Source organism: Bombus affinis, chromosome 10, assembly GCF_024516045.1.
Source record: "Bombus affinis isolate iyBomAffi1 chromosome 10, iyBomAffi1.2, whole genome shotgun sequence".
In the NCBI taxonomy this organism is placed as follows: domain Eukaryota; kingdom Metazoa; phylum Arthropoda; class Insecta; order Hymenoptera; family Apidae; genus Bombus; species Bombus affinis.
The window spans coordinates 13399703-13421756 of NC_066353.1; the positions used below are offsets into that span (position 1 = coordinate 13399703).

General features: G+C 36.5%; 2 protein-coding genes across 4 annotated transcripts in view; both read right to left on the bottom strand.

Moving 5' to 3' along the window:
• Positions 1–16444, bottom strand: part of LOC126920921 (Krueppel-like factor 6) — a 289042-nt gene extending 272598 nt beyond the window's left edge. The window contains exons 1-2 of one of the 2 annotated variants that reach the window (XM_050731929.1): positions 16063–16444; positions 827–1435 (exon numbers count right to left, since the gene is read on the bottom strand). In XM_050731929.1, coding sequence (XP_050587886.1) covers positions 827–838 — 12 coding nt within the window. In that variant the 5' untranslated portion in view covers positions 839–1435; positions 16063–16444. Of the gene's footprint in view, positions 1–826; positions 1436–14219 lie in introns of both variants that reach the window. The other variant, XM_050731928.1, reaches the window with a different exon arrangement.
• A 1128-nt stretch (positions 16445–17572) lies between these two features.
• On the bottom strand, positions 17573–21024 carry LOC126920913 (fatty acyl-CoA reductase wat-like). Of its 2 annotated transcripts, none has more exons than XM_050731910.1 (9): positions 20887–21024; positions 20361–20540; positions 19716–19809; positions 19394–19639; positions 19144–19289; positions 18763–19062; positions 18305–18586; positions 17952–18209; positions 17573–17872 (listed from the first exon to the last, which is right to left on the bottom strand). In XM_050731910.1, exons 2-9 carry the CDS (start codon positions 20525–20527, stop codon positions 17764–17766), a joined length of 1602 nt encoding a protein of 533 aa, XP_050587867.1. In that variant the 5' UTR covers positions 20528–20540; positions 20887–21024; the 3' UTR covers positions 17573–17763. The 2 variants fall into 2 exon arrangements, with proteins under 2 accessions (XP_050587867.1, XP_050587866.1); XM_050731909.1 differs by having other exon boundaries at positions 20361–20549; positions 20887–21003.
• Positions 21025–22054: the final 1030 nt, after the last annotated feature.

Consider the following 22054-nt stretch of genomic DNA (forward strand, 5'->3'; position numbering starts at 1 on the left):
GTTAACGAAACGGAAGAGCGAGAAAAAAGGAAGATAGATAGCTATTCCGGATGAGGAAAAAATTTGTCGATTGCCAAGAGGTAACGGAGGGTAGAAACTTGAGAAACTTTCCTTATACGTACCAACAGGATATCGAGCCTGTAGATTTCGATATAAACCAGCTTTTATCGAAATGATTACAGCGATGCCCATTGAATATTACCCTGAACTCGCGATAAAGGGGAATGGCAATAAATTGCAGGAGACGGAAGTTTGTAATACTTTCGGTAGTCCTTATTTATCGATATTTACGAGACAGTTTCAGTTCCTCGAATTCACCATTATCGGATGTTCGTTTAAGCCGCTCGCTCGATAATCCAATGATCCGTGATATGAAACGATACGACGTGTATAAAGATAACGTTTCGGTACATCGAAGAAGTGTCGATGTTGCATTATGCAAATTGCACGTGACACGTGCTATATATTTCATGGAAGTTGCGGCATCTCGTCACGGCGGAAATTTTGCATAAAATCGCGTTGCTTATAACGGGTCCGCTTGCCAATTCGTAATTGAGCGACCGACAGAAGTACGAGGGAAAAAAAGGGGGGAAAGGATAAAAACGAGGAGAAATCATGTGTAAATATGTCACGAAATTTCTGCGTGAAATTTCATGCAACAAATTTCCTCGTGTTGCGGCAGCTAGTTAAAAAAAGGGTACGAAATTTTTTCGTAGCATTCGGTGTGTCGTGATTGTACAGCCGCGTTGTACCGAGGAAAAGCAAGAAACGGCGATAAAACACCGTAACCGTATTAAAATTAGTAGAAATAGATACAATGACTCACCATGAAAACCATGAACCTTGATTGCAGGTTGGCGCTCTCGATGTAAGTCACCGTTTCCAGCCACCGTGCTCGCCTGTGTACGCTGTTCGCTTCCTTTCTCCGTTTCAATCGTTTTCCTGGGGTATTAATTCACTTCACAGCCGAGAAATCGATCGGTCAGTCCACTTCGATAATCACAACTCGATTGCACTCTGTCCAATCTTACGAATATACTCTCGTAAAGAGAACACGCGGTCACCGATAATTTAAAAAATCAAACCAATGAACGAGCGGAGAAAATTGTGGTGGTAGAAAAAAAAAAGTACGATGTGAAAATAATAGCCCGCGATTCGACACTTATTGCTTCTTCGATTATATTATATTTATATATGCGTATATGTACGTGTGTGTATGTATATATAATATATATACGTGTATATTTGTTACGCCTATTAAGCGACGTCTTCTAACAACGATTATATAAAACAGCGTGTGATGTATCGTCTATTAATTTAACTATCTAAGTAACTTATTAATTGGCTATCGGTGGCGACAGATACAGATACTGGCTCTCTACTGGCATCTGATTGGCATACTGGCATGAATACTGGCCCGTTCGGCGTACGTCACCTGCAACATACAAACGTACGTATCTGCATTAGAAATTAGTCTACACGATTGCGGGAAACTTAACCAGTAACGGCATGGTTTTATCATAATTCTACTCGTTTCTCGTTCCTACTAAATTAAAATCCTGGAACTGAGTAAAAGCAACTAATTGTTCTACATTCTAAATGTTCTTGTTCGTGCTATTCCATATTCATTTAACGCCAAGACAACGTTTCGTTCTATTTAGATCGTAGTTAATGTTAATTCTCTCTCTTTTACGTAATTGGAACCTTTGCAGATGTAAAAACAACCTAAACCAACCTGATTCGTCTACGGTATATGAAAATATATTTGCCTATGAAACTAATCGACATGAATCGTCGAAAGAAATTATCATGTTTTACAGTATCGTTACGAAAAATGCAACAGATTGAGCGTAATAACGAGCGAATGCAACGGCATCATGTCGACGGGCACGGTCGACAAGTACCAAGCCAGGCCCATGACGCACCCGGTCTTTATTTAAATCATTCGATCCGTCACGCTATAATCGATTAAAGCTAATAGTCGGGGAAATAGACTTGCACCGAGATGCACAATTTCTAGCTACCGCACCCCTTGCGAACCTCCCGTACCTCGATCGAGCATCCTGCAATTTAATCAACAGCTCAACATTTTTATGCATTAATCGAGTTCCCTGTGTACACATTATTTTAGATCGTTATATCGAGATATTGCAAGAGAATTTCCATTTTATCCAGTCTTTCCTCTCTTCTTCGCTATCGTTAGAGCACCTTGTAATTTCAGGAAATATTCTCCTAACACGATGGTACTTTAAAATAAAAAAAACGTAATTGCAACAAGTACTGAAGATTCACAAGGTATCTGATATGTAATTTGTAATACGCTATTAGCGTTATGCTATATTCAATACACACTGTTGCTTTCATCCTTGGTACTTTGTACGTTTTCCTAATTGTTTCGGACAACGAATCGTTAAGTAAGATAGGTAAATGAAATTTCATAGGTTTGGCTCGCGGCTGTGGCCACAAAGAAACGATCAACGTTAACGGTGAATTCCAGATCCGGCACGCATAATGTAGTACAAACATTTTGTATACAGCGTGTGTAAAAATCGCATTGGAATTCGCACTTTCGTTAGTGCACTTTCACAGCGGCTTCGTAACGGTAGCCCTTGCACTCCTACGGGTATTGTACGCTTCTCTGCAATCGAGTAATATGCAAAACACGTCGTGTCGGCAACTCGAAGTAATTGTCAAACACAAAAGCATCGATGGCTAGCGATATACGTATTAAAAATGTAGAAAATCAAACGTAGGATAAAAGAGAAAGACTACAAAACTAACGGAAATCTATAATACATATACGAATACTTCCTGCTACGTAAATTTCTGTACGAGTCTCGTTGAATTCTACACGTGTCATTAAAGTTCTAATGAAGCGTAGGTAATAAAAGCTCCAACGTGATCGTTCCGTAAGAAAGTTCTATGACTGTGTTTGACCCCAAGCTACGCGTTAGCCTAACGTCAATGAACTACGAGTCTAGAAGAAATTATGAACATTATAGTTATGCAATAACATCTGCTTAAGTAACTGAAAGCTGTTGCATACGATCCGTTACAAATTGCGTTTTTCCATGAAATCGTGTTCTTTACACGATCTTACCTCCTTACGTCCAAGTACTGCATCGTATCGTCTCTTTAGTATTACTTATTGTTCTACACGTGTCAGATTTGTAGCGCGACAGAATTTATTTTTCATGGAATATTATTTATCCTTTCCTCGATATCGTTGCATCGTATAACGTAACTGTATAAGATGAAACAAACGTGCACCGAGATCAGACAAAGATGATCATCGATCCATCTATCGATTCAACGATCGATCGCCGCCAGTTCGTCTTATCGCGAGACAAACACCCTGACGATGTGTTACTGATAAAATTACTATGACGCGTAATCAGTTTATCGATCTTGATCCTAAATCATCGTAGCCTGCGTCTGTTTTCGTCAAAATACGGAACTTTGCAAGCCGGTTACGTGGTCGGCGCGTTCACAGTTTCCACTTTAAGAACATAGTTGCACCGCCGTGGCACTCCGCTCTTAATTGAAAGGTTACGAAACTTCGCGTTTAACGAATAAATGCGCGCTGCCCGACTCAGGCAGAACCTTCAGTACGGAATATACCAGATCATCCATTATATCTCTTTCTGTAGATACGACTATGCATAATCGTGGCTGAACATGAAAACTTAGATACATCAAACGACGCATAAAAGTCATTTACATAATTTTGTGTTATATAACGTGGCATCTTTGTTCCAGACGTTGAATCACACGCGAGAATTAAGTTTAACGCCTTCGACATCGAGCATCGCGTACTCGCCTTTACTCTTACGTATGCCTCAGCGATTTAAGTTTCGCGGAACATCGAGATAGATCGACTAGGAACTACACACGCGAACCGGTGAATAGCTTATTTCCGTGTATCGGCGTACCTGCGAACCTACACCTATATGCTTCAGTCTGGCTATATACGCGCCTCTATAAGTTTATGAATGGAACAGCACGCGTGCGCGACGACTGGAACAGTTCAAGCCGGCAGCGAAAGTGACCTGCTCTAACTTGTACCTGCTCCAACGCACGACGTGTATACACTAGCGTGTACATGCACACGCTAGAGGCGTAAGAACTGCCTCGGATAATTACAGCGAGCAGCTAACCACTCGGTGGACGCGAGAGTGTACCGCTGCCGCAAGTGTGAAACGCACTGCGGGTCGCGGGCCGCGGGGTGCCACGAATGCTACTCGCACAATTTCTACCAGTTAAACGACTAAATTGCAAAATATTATATATGAACATTTTTATCTATAGAACGAATACAGTTTGATTGTTTCAGTTTGATTCAATCGGTTTCAGTATCGACAAGCTTACGATTCAACGATCGTTGTCGTTGGTATATATCGTTCAATTTCTACTTAATAAGTGTCACGGAATCCGTCGATTCCGTAGAATGCCATGAAGAAACTGGCTAAGTAAGTCGTTACGGCATCTATAAAATTTTAAGCGATCGCGACTATTTAGGCGCGATAATAATCATTGACATCGTTCCCGATAATGAGTAGAAAGTTACGACTTTTAGTATTAATAAAGAATCAAGGGGATAAACACGAGGACGAAGAGATATGACTTTCTCGTGGGCGGTGCCAAGATCAGGCTTTGATAACGTTGGTTAAAATTAAATAAAATGCATCGTTGTCCGTAATACAGAAATTCGTAGCGAAGTCTCCTACGAGACGGGAGAACCGTGTTACAATAGCTCAAGGGAAACTTGTCCTCGAGTCGAAAAAAGACTCGCATTCCTTAGATTTCACCGATCAGAAGCAACGCGGATTTTCACAATCGGCAGCAACGTTCGACTCGCTGATTCGGGACAATTATTTCAACGACGCACACAGAGGCTCTGTTATGGCACATTGTAAAGTTTAGCAGCTGGTTTGACGCACAGCTATAAAGATACACGGTTGCGTTTCTTTTTTCCTTGCCCAGCCTCTCGTATACTGCTATGTCGAAATAGATATCTGCATGAAACTCGGCCAGTTGTACTACCGGTGCAAATAATTGTGTTATACCAGGACATGTAAGATAATGATCGGTACAGATCAGTCGTATCCGCGTGTGAACCAAAGCACATGTACCATTACCAAGACATTACCTTATCTGGCCTTCTCTCTTTTCGCCTTGAAGACTACCATAGCCCGTACAAGCATTCGAGACAAACGCTAGATCGAAAGAGAGAAAGATACGAAGGAAGTAGCAGCGATAGTAATTGCACATGATATGTGTAATTTACATAAAAACAACGAATCGTATGAAACGACAGGCAATCCCTAACGTGTCTCGCTTCGTAATATAAAATTCGTGACAGACTGCGTTATCGTATGAATGCAAGATAACAAAGTGCAAATACTTCATTCAAACGATTCCGATTGCTAAATCAGAATCGTCTAAAATCAGAAATGGAAATTCTATGACTAACGAAACGAAAGCCTATCGAACGTGTTTACAGATCACGTTCTCGACCATTAATCATAATCACTCCCACCACTTATGCCTTTGGTATTTGTCGTTTCTTCGAATACAAAGTTGATCCACTCGCTCGGTGATCTTTTAAATTCGATCGATTGATCTTTGGCGGCCACGGCACGGTTCGAGTCCCGTTCCACCTAATGAATCCGTCAACGTCGTTAATTTACGCCGATCCGATAACAACATTTTTTCTTGGTTTTTTCAGTGATTAACCTTATCAGTAGATGGTACCAGTTTCTTTCGGTTATCGTGAATCGATGCTGTTTAATTAAATTAATTGCGAGCCACGAATAAGCTTTAGTGGCTCATCATCGAGAAATGATAAAAAGAATATACTTAGAAAGTATAACAGTGACTCTATATAAAGGAAGCCAATTATATTAACACATTATGTTTGGCATGATACGTGCAATTAAGGTGTACAAAAAAGAAAGCTCTGCCGAGAACCATTTGACTGTGCTGAAATTACAACCATCGTGTTCCGACCTATTTAAGTCTTGAAATAATTACATACATCGTTTCCACGTAAAGCGAACAGCTTGTCATCTGCCGTGCTTCTCTCTCAATTTCTTCTCGGGTTACATTAATATTACATCCGCGAAACGTCTACTTTACATGATACCGCCATAATAATGTTAGAACGGTCTAACGTTGACGGTGCACACCGGGCATTAATAACCTCCGTTCGTGGCTCGCACGGTGCTGTACATTGACGTTAATTTGAAATCTGTTCAACCGAGATCTTATCGATTTATTTCGAAAGCGAATCGTGTTTTAGCATACGGTGCATACTTGACGACACTTTGCCGTATGTACGTGACACGTGTGTACCGAGATGCACGCTTGCATTTATGTTTCCATTTGTATAGATTCGCATGGATTTAATACGAACCCAGTAAGCCGATGCTTTTCATGGTACATCGCACCGTTCCACTATTCACCGCATGATGCACGAGTAGGCCTAGTATTTTACATTTGCTTTATATATCGTTGTAAGTCAAACATACATATCGCTGTTTTGTTTTCCGTTTTAAAAAAAGGAAGTAATTTTTAATAAGTATCTATACATTGAAAAACCATATCACGTGTAACCGAACATACATTTTCACAAAACACGTTCGTTCCATTACGTTACAATGCTTATCGAATGTCCAATACACGCGTGTGAACCGCGAACGCATTAGCTGGTCGCAAGTACGGTTTCTAATACGCATCGTATAATAACGCGTTAATCGGAATGCAACAAGCTCTGAATGCCATGTCGTGCATATAGATCTACCCATATCTGCAATACATATATATGCATATATCCACATCGGTTCGCCGGTACGTACCACAAAAGAAATTCCTATTCTATCATACATTAATGTACATCACGTACATGTACTTCATACCTTTCCCTAGTATCAGATTTTATCAACTCGCACGAGACAATGAAAATTAACGAGCCAACCCTGAACCCTCATCCTGAATTACAAAATATGTATCGAGTCGGTTTCCTTCCGTAAATTCTATCTTATGTAAAATATAGGCGATACTGTGAGTAAAATTATCGTATCCTAAAAACCGATTCAACGGAGCAATTCGGATTCAACGAGCGAAACTACCATTGAAATTGATAGGTGAGGAAAATAAAGAAGGAATATCGACTTATGCGCATAATTAGCTTGGTATGGTATTAGAAAGCACGTTTTCCTTTTAAAAATCCTCTCGGCGGAGAATCGGAGAACTAATTTCTCCTGATAGGGTGAAAGGAACGTGCGGCAAATGGTCAGTTTTCTTAAGATGAACGAATTCGTAATCGCCTATTGTTAGGTCAAAAGCAACGTCTCATTAGACGTAATCCAAGACTCTTTAAATACAAGCCCCGAGCTCGCGGTACGACGTTAGAGTATCAATTATGACGGGACGTACATCAATTGAGACGAAGCGTTCCAGTCGTTTTTATCGAGTTTCTCATTATCGACAGCTACTCGCTTCCATACTCTCTTCAGCTTGAACCGACGGCTAGAGTTTGTAAGTGTTCATTTAATTTTATCGCCGACCTATTGGCGTTTTTACTGCTACCAAGACTGGTGCGCGATCTGCTGGTTGTGTAGCATAAAACGTTCCGGCAAACTTAAGCTGAAGTTTCGAGTAATTTAGAAGTCTTCTACCGATAATTGCATGCGCGATTACGAATTGGACTAACGAGACGCGCGTCAGCCTGAGCAAATAATTATTCGTAGTTTTTCTACGAGAGACGCGTATTAAATGATTAAAATAAATATCAACGTGACGCATACCAGACATCCTTAAAGGCATTCAAACGTTAATTGTGTCACTGTGTACAAATAGTTTCTTTCGCTCGCTTTCCACATCAACGGTAATCGTCGTATCTTCCATGCACGTTTCTATACATCAGTGTACTCGTGCTTCGTATCGTCGTTGTTCGCTCCAAAACCCCCGACTTATCGCATTATCTCGTAATCCTCCTCGGCAGAAAGCCCAACGAAACGATAATGAAACAACGGACCGGTAAAACTAGCAGAAACTACCACGAGAGAAGCAATAACAACGACGCCTCGCGTCTTTTACTGCCTCGTACTAAAACTGACATTCGCACGCATTTGCCAGCAGTAATGAGGGACGTAGTTGGAACTATAATACGATGACGTGTAAATAGCAGTCAGTGTTACAATACCCGCTACAACGATTCGAACCAGTTTTATCTGTTCTAGCAGAAATACGTGCTCGGCATAAACTGCGGGCCACAAAACGTAATTCGATATATTATCGGGAGTTACTCCGAATAATTTTAGTACGTAATATCTCCTATTTGTAGTAGATACAAGATACGTGTAGATAAGCAATTTCATTAGCGAACAAAAGAACTAGGTCTATATTGCGAGGAACAACAGATGCATCTGATACAGGAATTAGTCATTACAATTAATCATCGAAGCCTTTGTTGAATAAATGGCATTGTACCTGTTGAGCGTACCACGTGCGATGAACGATTTGCTAAGTAACGTGAAATAAGTACGAAGGAACTGAAAAACAAGGAATAAAAACCTATTACTCTATAAATAACCTTCTACAAACACCATCGGCTGATTATTAATTCCATTATGAGAAGTCGTAATTCCGAATATGTTAACGATACAGCGATAATTTTTCAACGAGTTTCGCTCGCAATATTCGCGAGAATATTGCTGCTAAATTTACATTTGCTTTTAAAGCAATTTACCGAAGAATGAATTAAAGAAAATTCAACAGAGGAATTAATATTATTCATTAATATTATTTCAGACGATGAAGTTTGAAAAAGGACTTAATGCAAAATTAATTAAATCCACTGTAGAATATTTCACAATTATCCTCGATATTGCATAAATCGCGAGACAAGCCTGGCGGCTATCGTGGTAAACAAATTAAGTACGAAGACAAAGCTGTAACAAACTACGGAGAGAAAAACTAATCCGGACCTGTGGAACAATTTTAATATCATCGATGCCGCTCTTTCTTCCCGAAAGGGTGACTAAAGTTATGTGTGGACGTGATATTGAACGGTAGCCGTCAGCGTGCGATCCCATTAGCCTGTATTGTATGCTAATGAGCGGTTGTCGCCTGTGATCCATGCTTATATCGTGTTATATCGCCAGCAGCGGTTCTCTATTTTTCAACCTTTGACACAACTCTTTTTTTGTCTAATCATGAAAGTAAAAAGGACGCGTCGATACGTTTAATCATTGCATCGTTGTAGTGTTACAGACACTTCGATGCCGTTGAATCGTTTAGAATTTCAAGAGCATTTTCATATTTTTGTCAGCTATTCCCTTGACCAAGATAAAATACAATATACGTAACTTCTTCGACGATTCGAGCAAAGCTTATTTCGTAAGACGCCGGAGATGCATTCAAGCCAATTAGATGGTTAATTAACGTACGCCACTGCGTTCCTCGCATATTCGGGAATTCAACGCTTTTCCAATACGATTAAGGAACGAGTGAGAACTGCTGTTAAATACGCCGTTAAATTATGTACGGTTTATCATCTAGATATTTATTGCAATTACAGGTGAAAGAATTTTAATGAACTTTGCTGGCAGCCCTATCTATGAAAATATTGGGAAATTTCGATTAGTTTTAAACGGAAGACATGTATTACTATCGAATTCTATCATTAAAATTCATGAAATAAGTATCTATCGGAATACGATTTTTGAAAGAATTATTGTCATTCGCGACGGTATACAAGCGTGTACAATGTTTTCTATTTTAAGTAGCCCTAAAATGCAACTAGTTCTTAATGCCAAGGTAACCACGAATTAATGGGTGCGTAAATTTTTTATGTGCCATTAAAATGATCGTGAAAAGGATCGTACGCACGCGGTTGTTTCGCGCTTGCGTTGGCGTCCAAAGGCACTCGAGTCGAAGCCCGAACACAATGATGTTCTGTGCAAAAGACTGAAACGAGTGCAATTAACGTTACGAGTGCTAGCAGGTCATTATCCGACTGAATCCAGTCTCGTCTCAAAACCGCAAATTACCTGCGCCACTCACACACGCATCACGTGCGCACGTAAACACGCGCCCAAGCTTACAAGCTTGTCCGTACATAGTATCGCAATACAAAATGAATTAGATATTAACAATTAAGAACACGAGTCTATAACCGTGTATTATTTAGATACGCGCATACGAAGAAATATTCATGAACAAATTAATTATTGCAGAGAAATGGTTCGTGTACGGCTGCCTCTCTCTTCTAATTCACGCAACGTATTAAGACATAAGTATACGTGCCACATAAAGAACATTTTAACGGTGGAATAAAGAGGAATAAATAACAAACTCATTAAAATTCGCAGCATGAGCAACGGACAAAACGAACGATTTGCAAGTTTCGCTATAAATACGGTTTTTGACGCCCGATCAAACGCACAATTAACCAGAGTAAACTAGTGGCAATAACGAACGAACACACAAACAACATGTACCTAATGAAACATCGTGTACGCGAGAACACCGTTATTCGAACACGAGCAACGTTGGATCTAACGTTTCTTTTCAATTAATTCCTATTCGTTAGTCCATGCGCACTGGTGCGAGATAATCATGTCAATAATCATCGGACAAGTTACGTAGCAGCAGCACGATCGCGCGCATTCGTAGACGATTAAAACGTCTCGTCGTACGTCAGAAGTCGAACAAAGTCAAAATCAGGGACGACTAGGCGTTGTCACTTGGCTTGCCGAGCCCAATATTACAAACCGTGTCGGTATAATTATGCTACGCGCTGTCAGGTAGATGAAGCTGATACGAACGTGGGACCATCTAAGCGCCTTTAGAAGCATAAATAATCCTATTAAACGTGTCACTGGCTGTGTCAACAATCTGACAGCCTACAAGTATAAGATAGTCAAAGGAACAGTTAGGTGCGTTCTCTCCTATGCACGTTGATTCTGCGGTCAAAATCAATGTCGGAAAGTCAGGGGCATCGCTGTGCCCGTACCACAAAGATGCGTTTAAAGCGCATCGCGCTCAAACATTACGCAACACACCGGTTAGATAGATATTTGTCTACCATAGCGTCAAGTGGATGACTAACTAAATGCCACACTATTGAACAGGGTATATACATATATGTATATAAATCGTTTGGAAAATATTTCCTCTAGTCCACTCTTATTCTATCGTTCGGTTCTAAAAATTGGATTCATTGAACTGTGTTCGACCCAATTTTTTTTTGTTTAGAAGTGGAATACGTTGCTCGATCGGTCAGATTATCCAGGTTACTCAAAAATGTTTCTTTCGTATCAAATGTCAGAGTTTACATGTATTAGCGCTAAATAATTAAATGGACATTGACGTAAATGGTGTTGGAACGGTGTACTATGCATTGAAAATGCCGCATCAACACTAACGGAGGTTAAAAAACATACAATTACAGTTAACAGTTATCCTATAGACGCGCAGGTGTTTATTCATTTAGATTCCGCAAGCTACTTCACCTCTCTCAACGTGTAGCTAAATATAAGTATACAAAACGTAAGCGGTTTCAAGTGTTGTCGAGATGTCTGTAAACTTAAAGAGGAAAAGCGAGTTTCATTTCCGAAACCATAAAATAAGGAAAACATGCTGAACGTCTTTATAATTTTGTATCACGTATTTTTATTCGATAAAAAGGTTTCATACGTAAATCTATAGAAATAGCATTAGAAATTTCGCAAGTTAACTTATAAATTCAAATCTATAAATTATTAAACGATACAGTCACGATATATTTCAAGAAATGAAATTCTTTGGTTCGTTCAGCTCGCAGATCGAACACGATTAACAGTACTTTTTCCAGAGGTTATAACTTCCTAGATACGGTTCGATGAAGTTTTGTCGCAAGCATCCATGGCGAGACTCTCGTAAACCTGACAATTATACCAACTCGTACCGTGGACCATGAGTCGCAAATGAAATAACCGCGAGCGAACTAATAACCGTCCTCTCTGTCTCTTTGTCTCTTACTTCGTACCATCGTGTCCATTCTAATGCTTGTGCGACTGTGACAAAACGTTATTCGTTAGATGTACAACGTCAGTGAACCAAATTAGGAACGTACAACCGCAAATTAAGATGCGCCTGGCCGTTTCTACTGTCTATATTTGGAATATTGTACCGTCTATCTATACAAAGTCATATCTCGGACCACCTTCGCGATACCATCAATTTCCAGTTGCAACGACGCTCTTGTCTCGGAAATTTACACTTTATGAATATTTTCACTTTTAACCGGTATATTTTAATTAAATCTTATCTGATACAGCGAGGGGAATGTATCCAATTAAGAACTTAATTCTCGAATGAATAACAATTTTATGCGATCAAAGTGAAGTAATACTGATTCGATCTCAGTCATTGAACAAAATGTATTCGTTTGAGTTAATGGCTATAGAATATGGAAACGATGGACATAATTTGCCAATCATGTTTGTCAGGTAAATAATCGAATTAAAATTCCGTTTGTTGTGGTCACACTGGGGTGCTAAAAGCCTCAGTCACCGTTCCAGTTTATTGCACTTCGAGGCGGTAGGTCCCAAGAGGAGTATATGACAAAACAGAGAATCCTCTTTAGGTTGTGCACTCCCAAGAATCGCATAAATTTCAGAACTAGTTTGTGAGAATTTAGTTGGCTAGTAGCCACGAAGGTAAACGCATCTACGACGGTTTTACAAGAACGAGTACCTGCTTACACCTGGCTTTGTAGGATCAGGTGCAAGATCGATATTCTTTCCGTTTCTTTCTTTTCCTAGCCACATTGTAACATTCACGTTCGCTCTTTCAAATTTACGAGTACGATTATTAGATCCAGCGAGATTTTAATGCATTTCAAAACGATTTAACTTTTCTTATTAGAAGTTCTATAGAAGATGATAAGCTGGACCATTAATCGACTTTATCAATTTTATCTCATATTGCTAATTAAAAGTTTAAATAACGATTGGCTTCAAAGGGCGTGTTCTTTTTCCTTTTCCTTGAAAAAGCAGAAAAAGTGTACAATGGCATATTAATAAAAACCAAGAACAACGGTACGTATCGTATGTATATCGTCGATTATTGCCAAGAGATTATCAATGAGTGTGTACGTCTATTATGTGGTGCATATTGCATTGTGGCCAGCAACGTGTCTCGTACAATATTATTTGTAAACATTTACTACACTAATATATATTCTTCTTTCGATTCCTATTCTGTGCACATTTCAAATAAAAATATTCAGAAAAATATATTTAAAAAATGGATAATGAATCAAATTATTATATAATTACTTATTATCAATGTTTTAGAAAATAACAAACAATTACAATTAAGATATACGACATATTACGAGAATATCCTCTAAGATTCATAGACCCACCGGGACTTTCAACATGAAATATTTTTAATCGCACATATGTACACGGTGTGGACATTAATATTTATGATATATAATCAGCGAACAGTTTTAATTAAGCAGTTTATTCTAAAATTTGTGATGGTGATCACAACTCGAAAAACTTAAGAAATAACTACGCCAGAAATACAACACAGCTTGCATTCCTGTGTGACAGAGCGGTGGAGGACAGACGCAGACAGGAGGTAAAGATCGATAGAGGTTCGTCGACTCGACAACTGACTAGGGTCTATATACTGCTCGACGTTACTTATGCTTATAGTCATAAAAATTATAATTACGTTACACGCTACAATAATTGTTTGTTCAAATGTAATTGTCTATTCAATTATAAAATTGCATATCCTATTTATTTCCACTTAAACGAAATATATAAAAAATAATGTTGCCTCGAATGAAAGAAGATAAAAAATGGCGGGAAAGAACTGATACGAAGGAAATATGTTAGGTTGGTAGCCATGAAATATTGTTCATCCGAAATTTTAATTTGACAGGCCAATAACTATCGATTAAATTTTGACCTACCCTTGATTATCAACCAAATTGAAAAACAAAACGCTCGCTCAATCGTGTGAAAATTACTTTGAACAAATGTCTTAAAGAAGATACAATGTATGGTTAAAGTTTATTTCAATGTACAATATTTCGTATGCACCAATTTAATATGTACTTTGATTTTTAAAACTCAACATGTTTATCGGTGTAACAAAAACAATGTTTTTTCTGCTTTTTTACTTTACGATAAATATATATGTTTTTTACTCACCAAGCTTTCTATCAAGATGATATCAGGAACCGATCTTCTCACACTTGACTTAATCCGAGTAATGGCGTTGCTGGCATTGGCTATCACAGAGTTTCCGCGTGAACGAGAAATTACTTCGAATTGTCATTGTTGCAATTGACGCATAAAGATGCAGTTGCAGGCACAGCACGAAATAAAACGAAAAATCACTTTTGACGAAAGTTCGATAAAAAAAGAATTCAGTCACTTCACATATTCACACGGAGTCTGGTTCATGCAGTCAAGTGATTCGTCACAGGTACAAACGATTGTCAAAAATTTGTGTCCGTACAAAAAAGCTTTCACATTCTGCGATATCCCATTACCAAGCGAGCCTGAATGTTGTTTTAATGAAAATTATCATTCACCACAACCGTTACTTCCAATTTCGACGCGTTTTGTTCTTCATTTCGTTCGTACGAAGACTGTGTGGCCATCGTTCACTGCAGTCTAACGACACCTGACACCAAACAATATCGATATATCGATATTTTTTCCAAACTGCACTACAACACCATTTTCTGATCGATCGATTCGAAATGATTCATTTTTGCGAATACTGTGATACATCGATTTAATTCAAGTGATTGTATTTTGTTTCATTTGCAAATTAATCGATTACGAGAAGTGGCAAGGGCGTTCTTCGTAGTTTCCCGAGATATCTACTTGAATGAGTGATCGTTTTTCAGTTTAAGTTTGTTTTGTTGATTTTGTAGCGTGTCATTGATGGTCGCACGGTTAGTCACGTACATAAGGTCACCTGACAACGCTATTGAAAACATAACGCACGGTAAATTACTGCTTCGAGAGACGGCGTGTGTTTATTGTTATTATTTATCGAACATAGTTTCGATTATCGGGCGCGGTTAGAAATACGCAGCGACCATCACCAAGCTTGTTTCTTACGTTTTATAAACTTTTGTTCGAATGTAATTTGAAAACGTTCGACAACAAAACTGATTCGATGTTTCAATCGGGATACTTTACAACGCTTAATTAAACAAATCATGATATCTAATACTCGAATCCACTGTCGCTGGACATATCTCCGTTGAATTTCGCTTCTGGACGGTTGAATTTAAAATGCGTGACGTGAATCATGGCAAGGTCTCGATAATCGTATGCAATGGCATATCTCGAAATGCTTTGGTTTTCCTTGTCACAAGCACATAAATGAATTACTCGAACAACATACTTAGTTCGGCTTTGGCTACTTCAAATCATACTTGAGCCAACGTCTGGTCGTTTACTTGGCTAATTAGATTGACAGTACGGATACAATGTAATAATGTATCCTTCTAACCGCAAAAACAGCGAATAAAAGGATGATCCGATCGTTATGTACGATCTATTCAAGTTTGCCTAGTTGTATCGAGAATTTTCCTGGAACTATGCGTTGCCACAATGGGAGATGGGATGTTGACGAAATAGTTGGTTGATCACTAAATCACGGCGCGAAAGGCAAACGAGTTGCACGAACGCATGAAACGAGTGGACGGAGCCGCTGCTGGCCGACTGCCGACGGTCGAACACGCTCGGATCCCAACGATCAGCTGATCGGCACGCGCGCTACTATGGTAACCAACGTCAGCGGGCTCCGGTAGGGTTGCACGCGCACACACGACTTTTGGAGGGCGCCCCGTACGCCAGTCGCGCGGGCCTGATAATATAGTAAATACGTGCGTCGTTGGAGTTGGTGCGTGCGTGCGTGCGCACACACGTGGTGTTAAAACGTGTACGTACGCGATGTCCGTCGATGACAAAACACGAAACGACCACGATGAAATTCGACGATCAGAGACAAAGATCAAAGGGGAAAATCTACCTTTCGCCTTCTCCGTTTCTTTATTTCCTTTTATGTTGTCTCTCGCTCGTTCGTTTGTTTTTTTCTTATTCCGCGATCGAAGCGCGGCACACAAAGTCACAAACGAACTTGAAGACTCCGACTGTGTGCAATCGCAATAGATGGTTTAGTTTAGAGTACTGTGTGACTCGTCACAAGAGATCGACAACGGTGACCGACGGTATCTCTGACAGAAAGGAAAATCACGAGGTAATCGTGGCGCGAGCGGCAACGTACGCCATCCGCTCGTGTCGGCAGTCGGGCGTGCACTGCCTTCCTGAGTCGCCGGTTGGTTCTCGATCCTCGACTCTGTTCGCTTGAACCGCTTGCCTGCTCGCGCGGCCTCCATCCCCGTATCGCACTACACTCTGACGCTCGATGTACGATGGTGGCGCGCAACTTACCCGCTTCTTTTCCTCCTCTGCCCTTCGATCCATTCCTGTTATGTATTATGTATTTATATAGTATTTCTCCAGTCTTGGTTATACCAAGCTTTTATAATACTTTTAATATCATGATTAGTATCGAATACAAGCATATTACAGCATAACAAATTTATTATTCATATTAAATGGGTTATATAAATCTTGATACACAGCCATAAAAGATACACGAAAAAGTTATGCAAAATCTTCCTCCCAGCTCTCTATATTTTATTCCTATTAATTCATTTTAATTTATAGTTAGAACAAGTCTATAAGAATTGTAAAACTTAAGCTAATATTTTAAAGTAAAAAATAGTATTGAAATAAGAAGGATATGATAACTACTAGTACATCCAGTATTTAAATAGGAAAAAAAAATAGGAAAATAAATAGGAAAAAAAAACAATTTCAGTAGTGCTTCGTACTACAATAAATCAATCAATTTGTATACAATGTGCCCAGCATGTAGACAAGACTGTAGTCGCACCTATTAACAACGCGGCTATAAATTGAGAAGGGACTCCTACGCATACATTTCATTTTCATGATTAGAAACTTTTTAGTTTGATACGCTCGGTTAAAAATTCTCAGTGAACAAAATCTTAATCTTTAATTTATTTATGAAAATATATTTCTATATGACATTTCAAATTTTTATTTTTTAATATAACTATTTCACTTTTTTTCATCTTATTTCACAATATAAGAATTTCAATAACGTTTCTGATACCTTGTATTTCTTTTTACTTGTGACATTAATTCATTAAAAATATTCCTATATAAACAAGTTAATAATTTGAAATAAAGGCTTCACATATTACAAAATGCTTAAAGATTATATAAATTATAATTATTGTAGAACATTTTTAATATTTTGCTTATATATAAATAGTATAAAAATAATATAAATAAAATTTGTAAATAACTTGAAACTTCTCTAGCTTTCTATTTTGACCAAATATAGAAATGTCAGAACCAACAGAATTAGTCAATTATAAAACAATCTTAATATTTCTTACAGAATATGAAAGCAAATATTTCCTTACTTAACAAATTGGATATTGTAATAAAGTTAAGAGAATATATACATTTTATTTTAATAAAGATAATATAGCTTTGTGGCGACATCTATTATCATTATAATGAAATAAGTTCGATAGTGAACAACTGTTTGTAACAGGGATGTACACTTTAATAGGAAAAAGTTGTTTTAAATCTAATGTAGATAAAAGAACTACAATATTACTATCAATAATTATTAGTGTGATAAAGGGCAAAAAGACCAAAGAAAACTTATGAATGACATCGCAGCCCATAAAAGTAATAGTGATATTATTAAAATGATTGTATTATGCGCTAGACGTAACCTACAATATAAAAATATTTCATGTTATTATGTATAGTAAGAGTAACTTTAATTTCAATAAACATTGAAAAGAAACGTACTTGTTATATTTGGCTATTCCTGCTTCTACTGTGTCCATAGGATCTTTTAATAAATACATACGAACACCTCTTATATGATAATAGAAGTATTCCTTCCAGTCCAAGTATTCTACATTAAGGCAGAAAATTTGTCGATCAGTAGAATTCATCTTGTTCCAAAGTTTTATAACATTGTCATTTTTAAACTTCCATTCATTTACTGCGAAGTAATGTATCACAGTGCTAAATTTATGTATTTTTTTGTATGCATCTAATAATCTAAAAATATATTAGTGAAATATTACTATTAATTTATGTAATTATCAATGTATGTTATCTATACATAGTTTATAATTGGTATATAGGATACATACATAGGTGTCCGACCAGTGAGACGAGCCAGTGTATCACCGATAATTGCTGGTATTATGTGCAATAAAAAAGCATAGATATTGTGAAGAAATAAATATCTATTGAGTGTCAGTGTATAAACCCAAATAACTTTTGTACTAGGTACTATTAATCCATAAATTTCATTAAGCTTCATAAATTCACCCCAAGAAATTGGTTTTTGACAAGAAGATACCGAATTATAAACAGGTATTTTTTCCTCATCAGGTAAATTAGAAGATTGGTCTGACTTTATTGCAACTTTTCTATGAAACAAAATAATTATTACCAGTATTGAAATTTATATCTCTTTTAATCTAAATATAATTCTTTATTATTTCATTCTATCAATTCTTTTTTCTGTTTGTTTATGAGTGAAATGGTATTACTCAATTTTCATACTATTTAATAGTAAAATTAATAAAAAATGACAAAATACTACCTATTGGCAACATCCCAAGCAGAGGAAATAATGTTGGAAATAACATAATCAGCTGGTATGATATCTGCTATATTTTCTTCTTTACAATGCAATGTATGTAACAAACCTATACCACTACCCATAACTACACCTGTGGGTCCATACATATTATTTATCCATGCAGAAATTGGTTCCTTGTAAGTTGCTATAACGATACTGGGGCGTACAATACAAACTGGTAGACCATCACCGTACTTTAATACTACATTTTCTCCTAGTGCCTTAGTAAATACATATGTATTTGGCCATTTATCAAGCAACCTATTATACAGAATATTTGCAGTTCATTATAATCATTCTTATTCAGAAAATTAGAATTTAGAGTTTTAAAGCAATACTTACATAGGGGTCATTTGTTCAAGTCTTCCATCATCCAACGTATCCAACAATGTTAAAACTTTATCTGCATCTATAACATCTGTATAGTGTACTTCATCAATATTCTTACGTACACAATTGGAAAATGCAGTTGATACATGCACAAAAGCCTATAGATAAAATTATTTGTAATTATTAATAATTATTTATGTTCTTAATAGAATTGGTCTAAGATATTTCGTATAGAAATTACAATAAGAAACGTTAGATATACCTTAAAATTTGGTAATTTTTTTGCAAATGACAATAAGAATTTTGTGCTTCTGACATTGATGTTCACTGCAACCCGAATTTTTTCGTCAAATCGCACAACTGCAGCTGCATGAAAAATAATATTCACATTCATTAAAGTCTTTTTATCTTCTGGCGACAGTCCATAATCTTCTTTCGCTGCATCGCCTTCTAATATTACTACTTTTTGCAGAAAATTCGGTTGCTCGCATCTTAATTTGTCGTATATCTAATAAAAGTGTTATACAATTTATTATTACAATTCATTTGATAAGATACTTTATTGAAGCGCTTATTCTACTTACAACTTCTTCGAAACTTTCTTTATATCGTTCCAAAGCAGTTTTCCCCTTTTTCGGTCTCACTATCATATATAATCTTAAAATATCTGGACAGCTTCTACAAATATACTCCGAATGGAATACAATGACTTATTATGCAAAATAATATGACATAATTACATTAGGTCAATGTATTATCAAACAATGTATAGTATATAAAGTATCAATCGCAATAAAAGTACCAAAAACTTTAATTATTCCTATTATTAGAATATATAGAATATCATGAATATTAAGGACCCATATATAATAAAATTGAAATTTAATTGGTGTATTTGTGTAATTTTTCACGAAGTAATGTAGTTGCTGTAATTACACACAAATTTATCTCAGCTATACGTAGAAAAGAATTATTTCATAAGCACCGGAAGTACCTTTGAACCGATTATTCAACAAACGAATTAAGAGGTATTAGCAATCAATAATGGCATGCCATGCCCAGAAATTACAATTACGAAAAATATCAAAATTGCAGAAATAAGAGATTATTGATATGTTTTAGGCACAAAAGTACGTCGTAAGATTAAATAATCGCTGTTAATTTATTGTTTGCATTCGTTTGTAATACGCAAAAAGTTATTGAAATATAGTGTCGTGTCAGTAGAGTACCTGAGCAACTTCTCGATGAGTAGTTTTCCTAGAAAACCCGTACCCCCTGTTACCAAAACATTGGTATGAGAAAAAAATTCAGCTATTTCGCTTTTTTCATTTGACACCGTTGGTTCATCAAAGGTCACCAAGTCGTCTATATATAAATTACTTCCACTTGAAGACATCTTGATGATCTACCTGTTAAACCTCGGACAATATACATATATGATGTAATTTAGTATAACAATTGTTCGGCAAAATTTTATAGGATAAAAAATGATAAAGCAAGGCAATAAGATGAAATGTATCTAGAATATAAGTGTGATTTTTGAACAGCTCAGTTAAACATTATTTGAACTTTATCTTGTCTTCTTCTTGAAATCTACATAATTCATTTCTTCAGTTTTTATATGAATAATTTATAGAATAATCTTCATAGTATGAAATATGGAAACAAATTTAGAATAAAATATAATTACAAGAAACACATTGATTTAAACAAAAATTGTTAAAGGAAAGAAAAAAATGTAACAGTATTCCTTACCGAATAAAGTAGCAGCTTAAGTAATACCTCTGATGTGAATTCGACGACGTTTCAGTTTCGACTGTAAAGTATTCCGACTGTGCCCCAATAGCTTTAAACGGATATATATTTCTTCAAATGTACACCTATTCAGCACATATGAAAGTCGAAACTTGTGTATGCAAATTAAAAACAGGCCATTTAGCTTTAGTATTCTACTGAATTATGATAGTTGGATTGAAGTACTGAGAAAGCAGTACATCATACCGATGTACGGGAAAATAATGTTATGTGTTTTGAAACATTTTCTAAAACATACTTACATTAAATTGGAAACGAATATACATATTCCGATATAATCGACTAAAAAAAATTCTTCCAGTAATTTAATATATGTGTCGCTACGAATTTCAAGTAACTGTAGATTGAGCATCATATTTATACATGGTATTACATAGTCATTGAAGATCTTGCTTAACTCCTTTTAGTTTGTAATAAGCCATTTTATTTTACAATACTGTAAATATTTATAGAATTTATGTAACTTTACGTGAAATTTAACACTACGCTATATTACATAATAAGAGTTAAATAATAATTTTTATATGTGTAATCTTTTATTTATTCTAAAAACAATTTCCATTGACTTTTCGAGTGTAAATAATCTTTAAAAGAAGAGTAATCCTTATCATCATGAAGAATAATCTATTATGTAGGACAATGTACAAAATATGTACCTGATGAAGTATAACAGAATAGGTGTGCTTGAATTTGCTGAAAACAGTGAGTTCTATTTTATTTTTAATTTAATTCTTTTAGTCAGATAAATTTTGTTTATCTTTAAATAATTTTAATAGAAAATTATTCTGACTTAAAAAATTACATAATCACCACAATTATATAAATATAAATTCATTTCAATTGTAACTACATCAGCATTGTTTTAGAAATACCGGATGCACCTTTGAACCATTCAATGATCTAACTTAACATAAATTTATAGCCGAATAACGTCATTTCTAATGCATCAAAAGTTAAACGCTTTTCACTTCGACTTTTAATGAATTATGTAGGATATCATTCGAGAATAACGAAAATTCGAAAAATAGATTTTTCGTTAATGAACAGAAAACAAATAATATTTGTTCATTTTATTTTATTTGATAATATTAGGAATTAAATCTTTAAA

What these genes read in the sequence shown, in the direction of transcription:
- LOC126920913 (XM_050731910.1), bottom strand. Translation starts at nt 20,527, where the DNA reads ATGTCTTCAAGTGGAAGTAATTTATATATAGACGACTTGGTGACCTTT. An exon ending in AAGAAAGTTTCGAAGAAGTT is followed by an intron (nt 19,640 to 19,715) that starts GTAAGTAGAATA and finishes CACTTTTATTAG; the next exon opens with ATATACGACAAATTAAGATG. An exon ending in CTTGAACAAATGACCCCTAT is followed by an intron (nt 19,063 to 19,143) that starts GTAAGTATTGCT and finishes TCTGTATAATAG; the next exon opens with GTTGCTTGATAAATGGCCAA.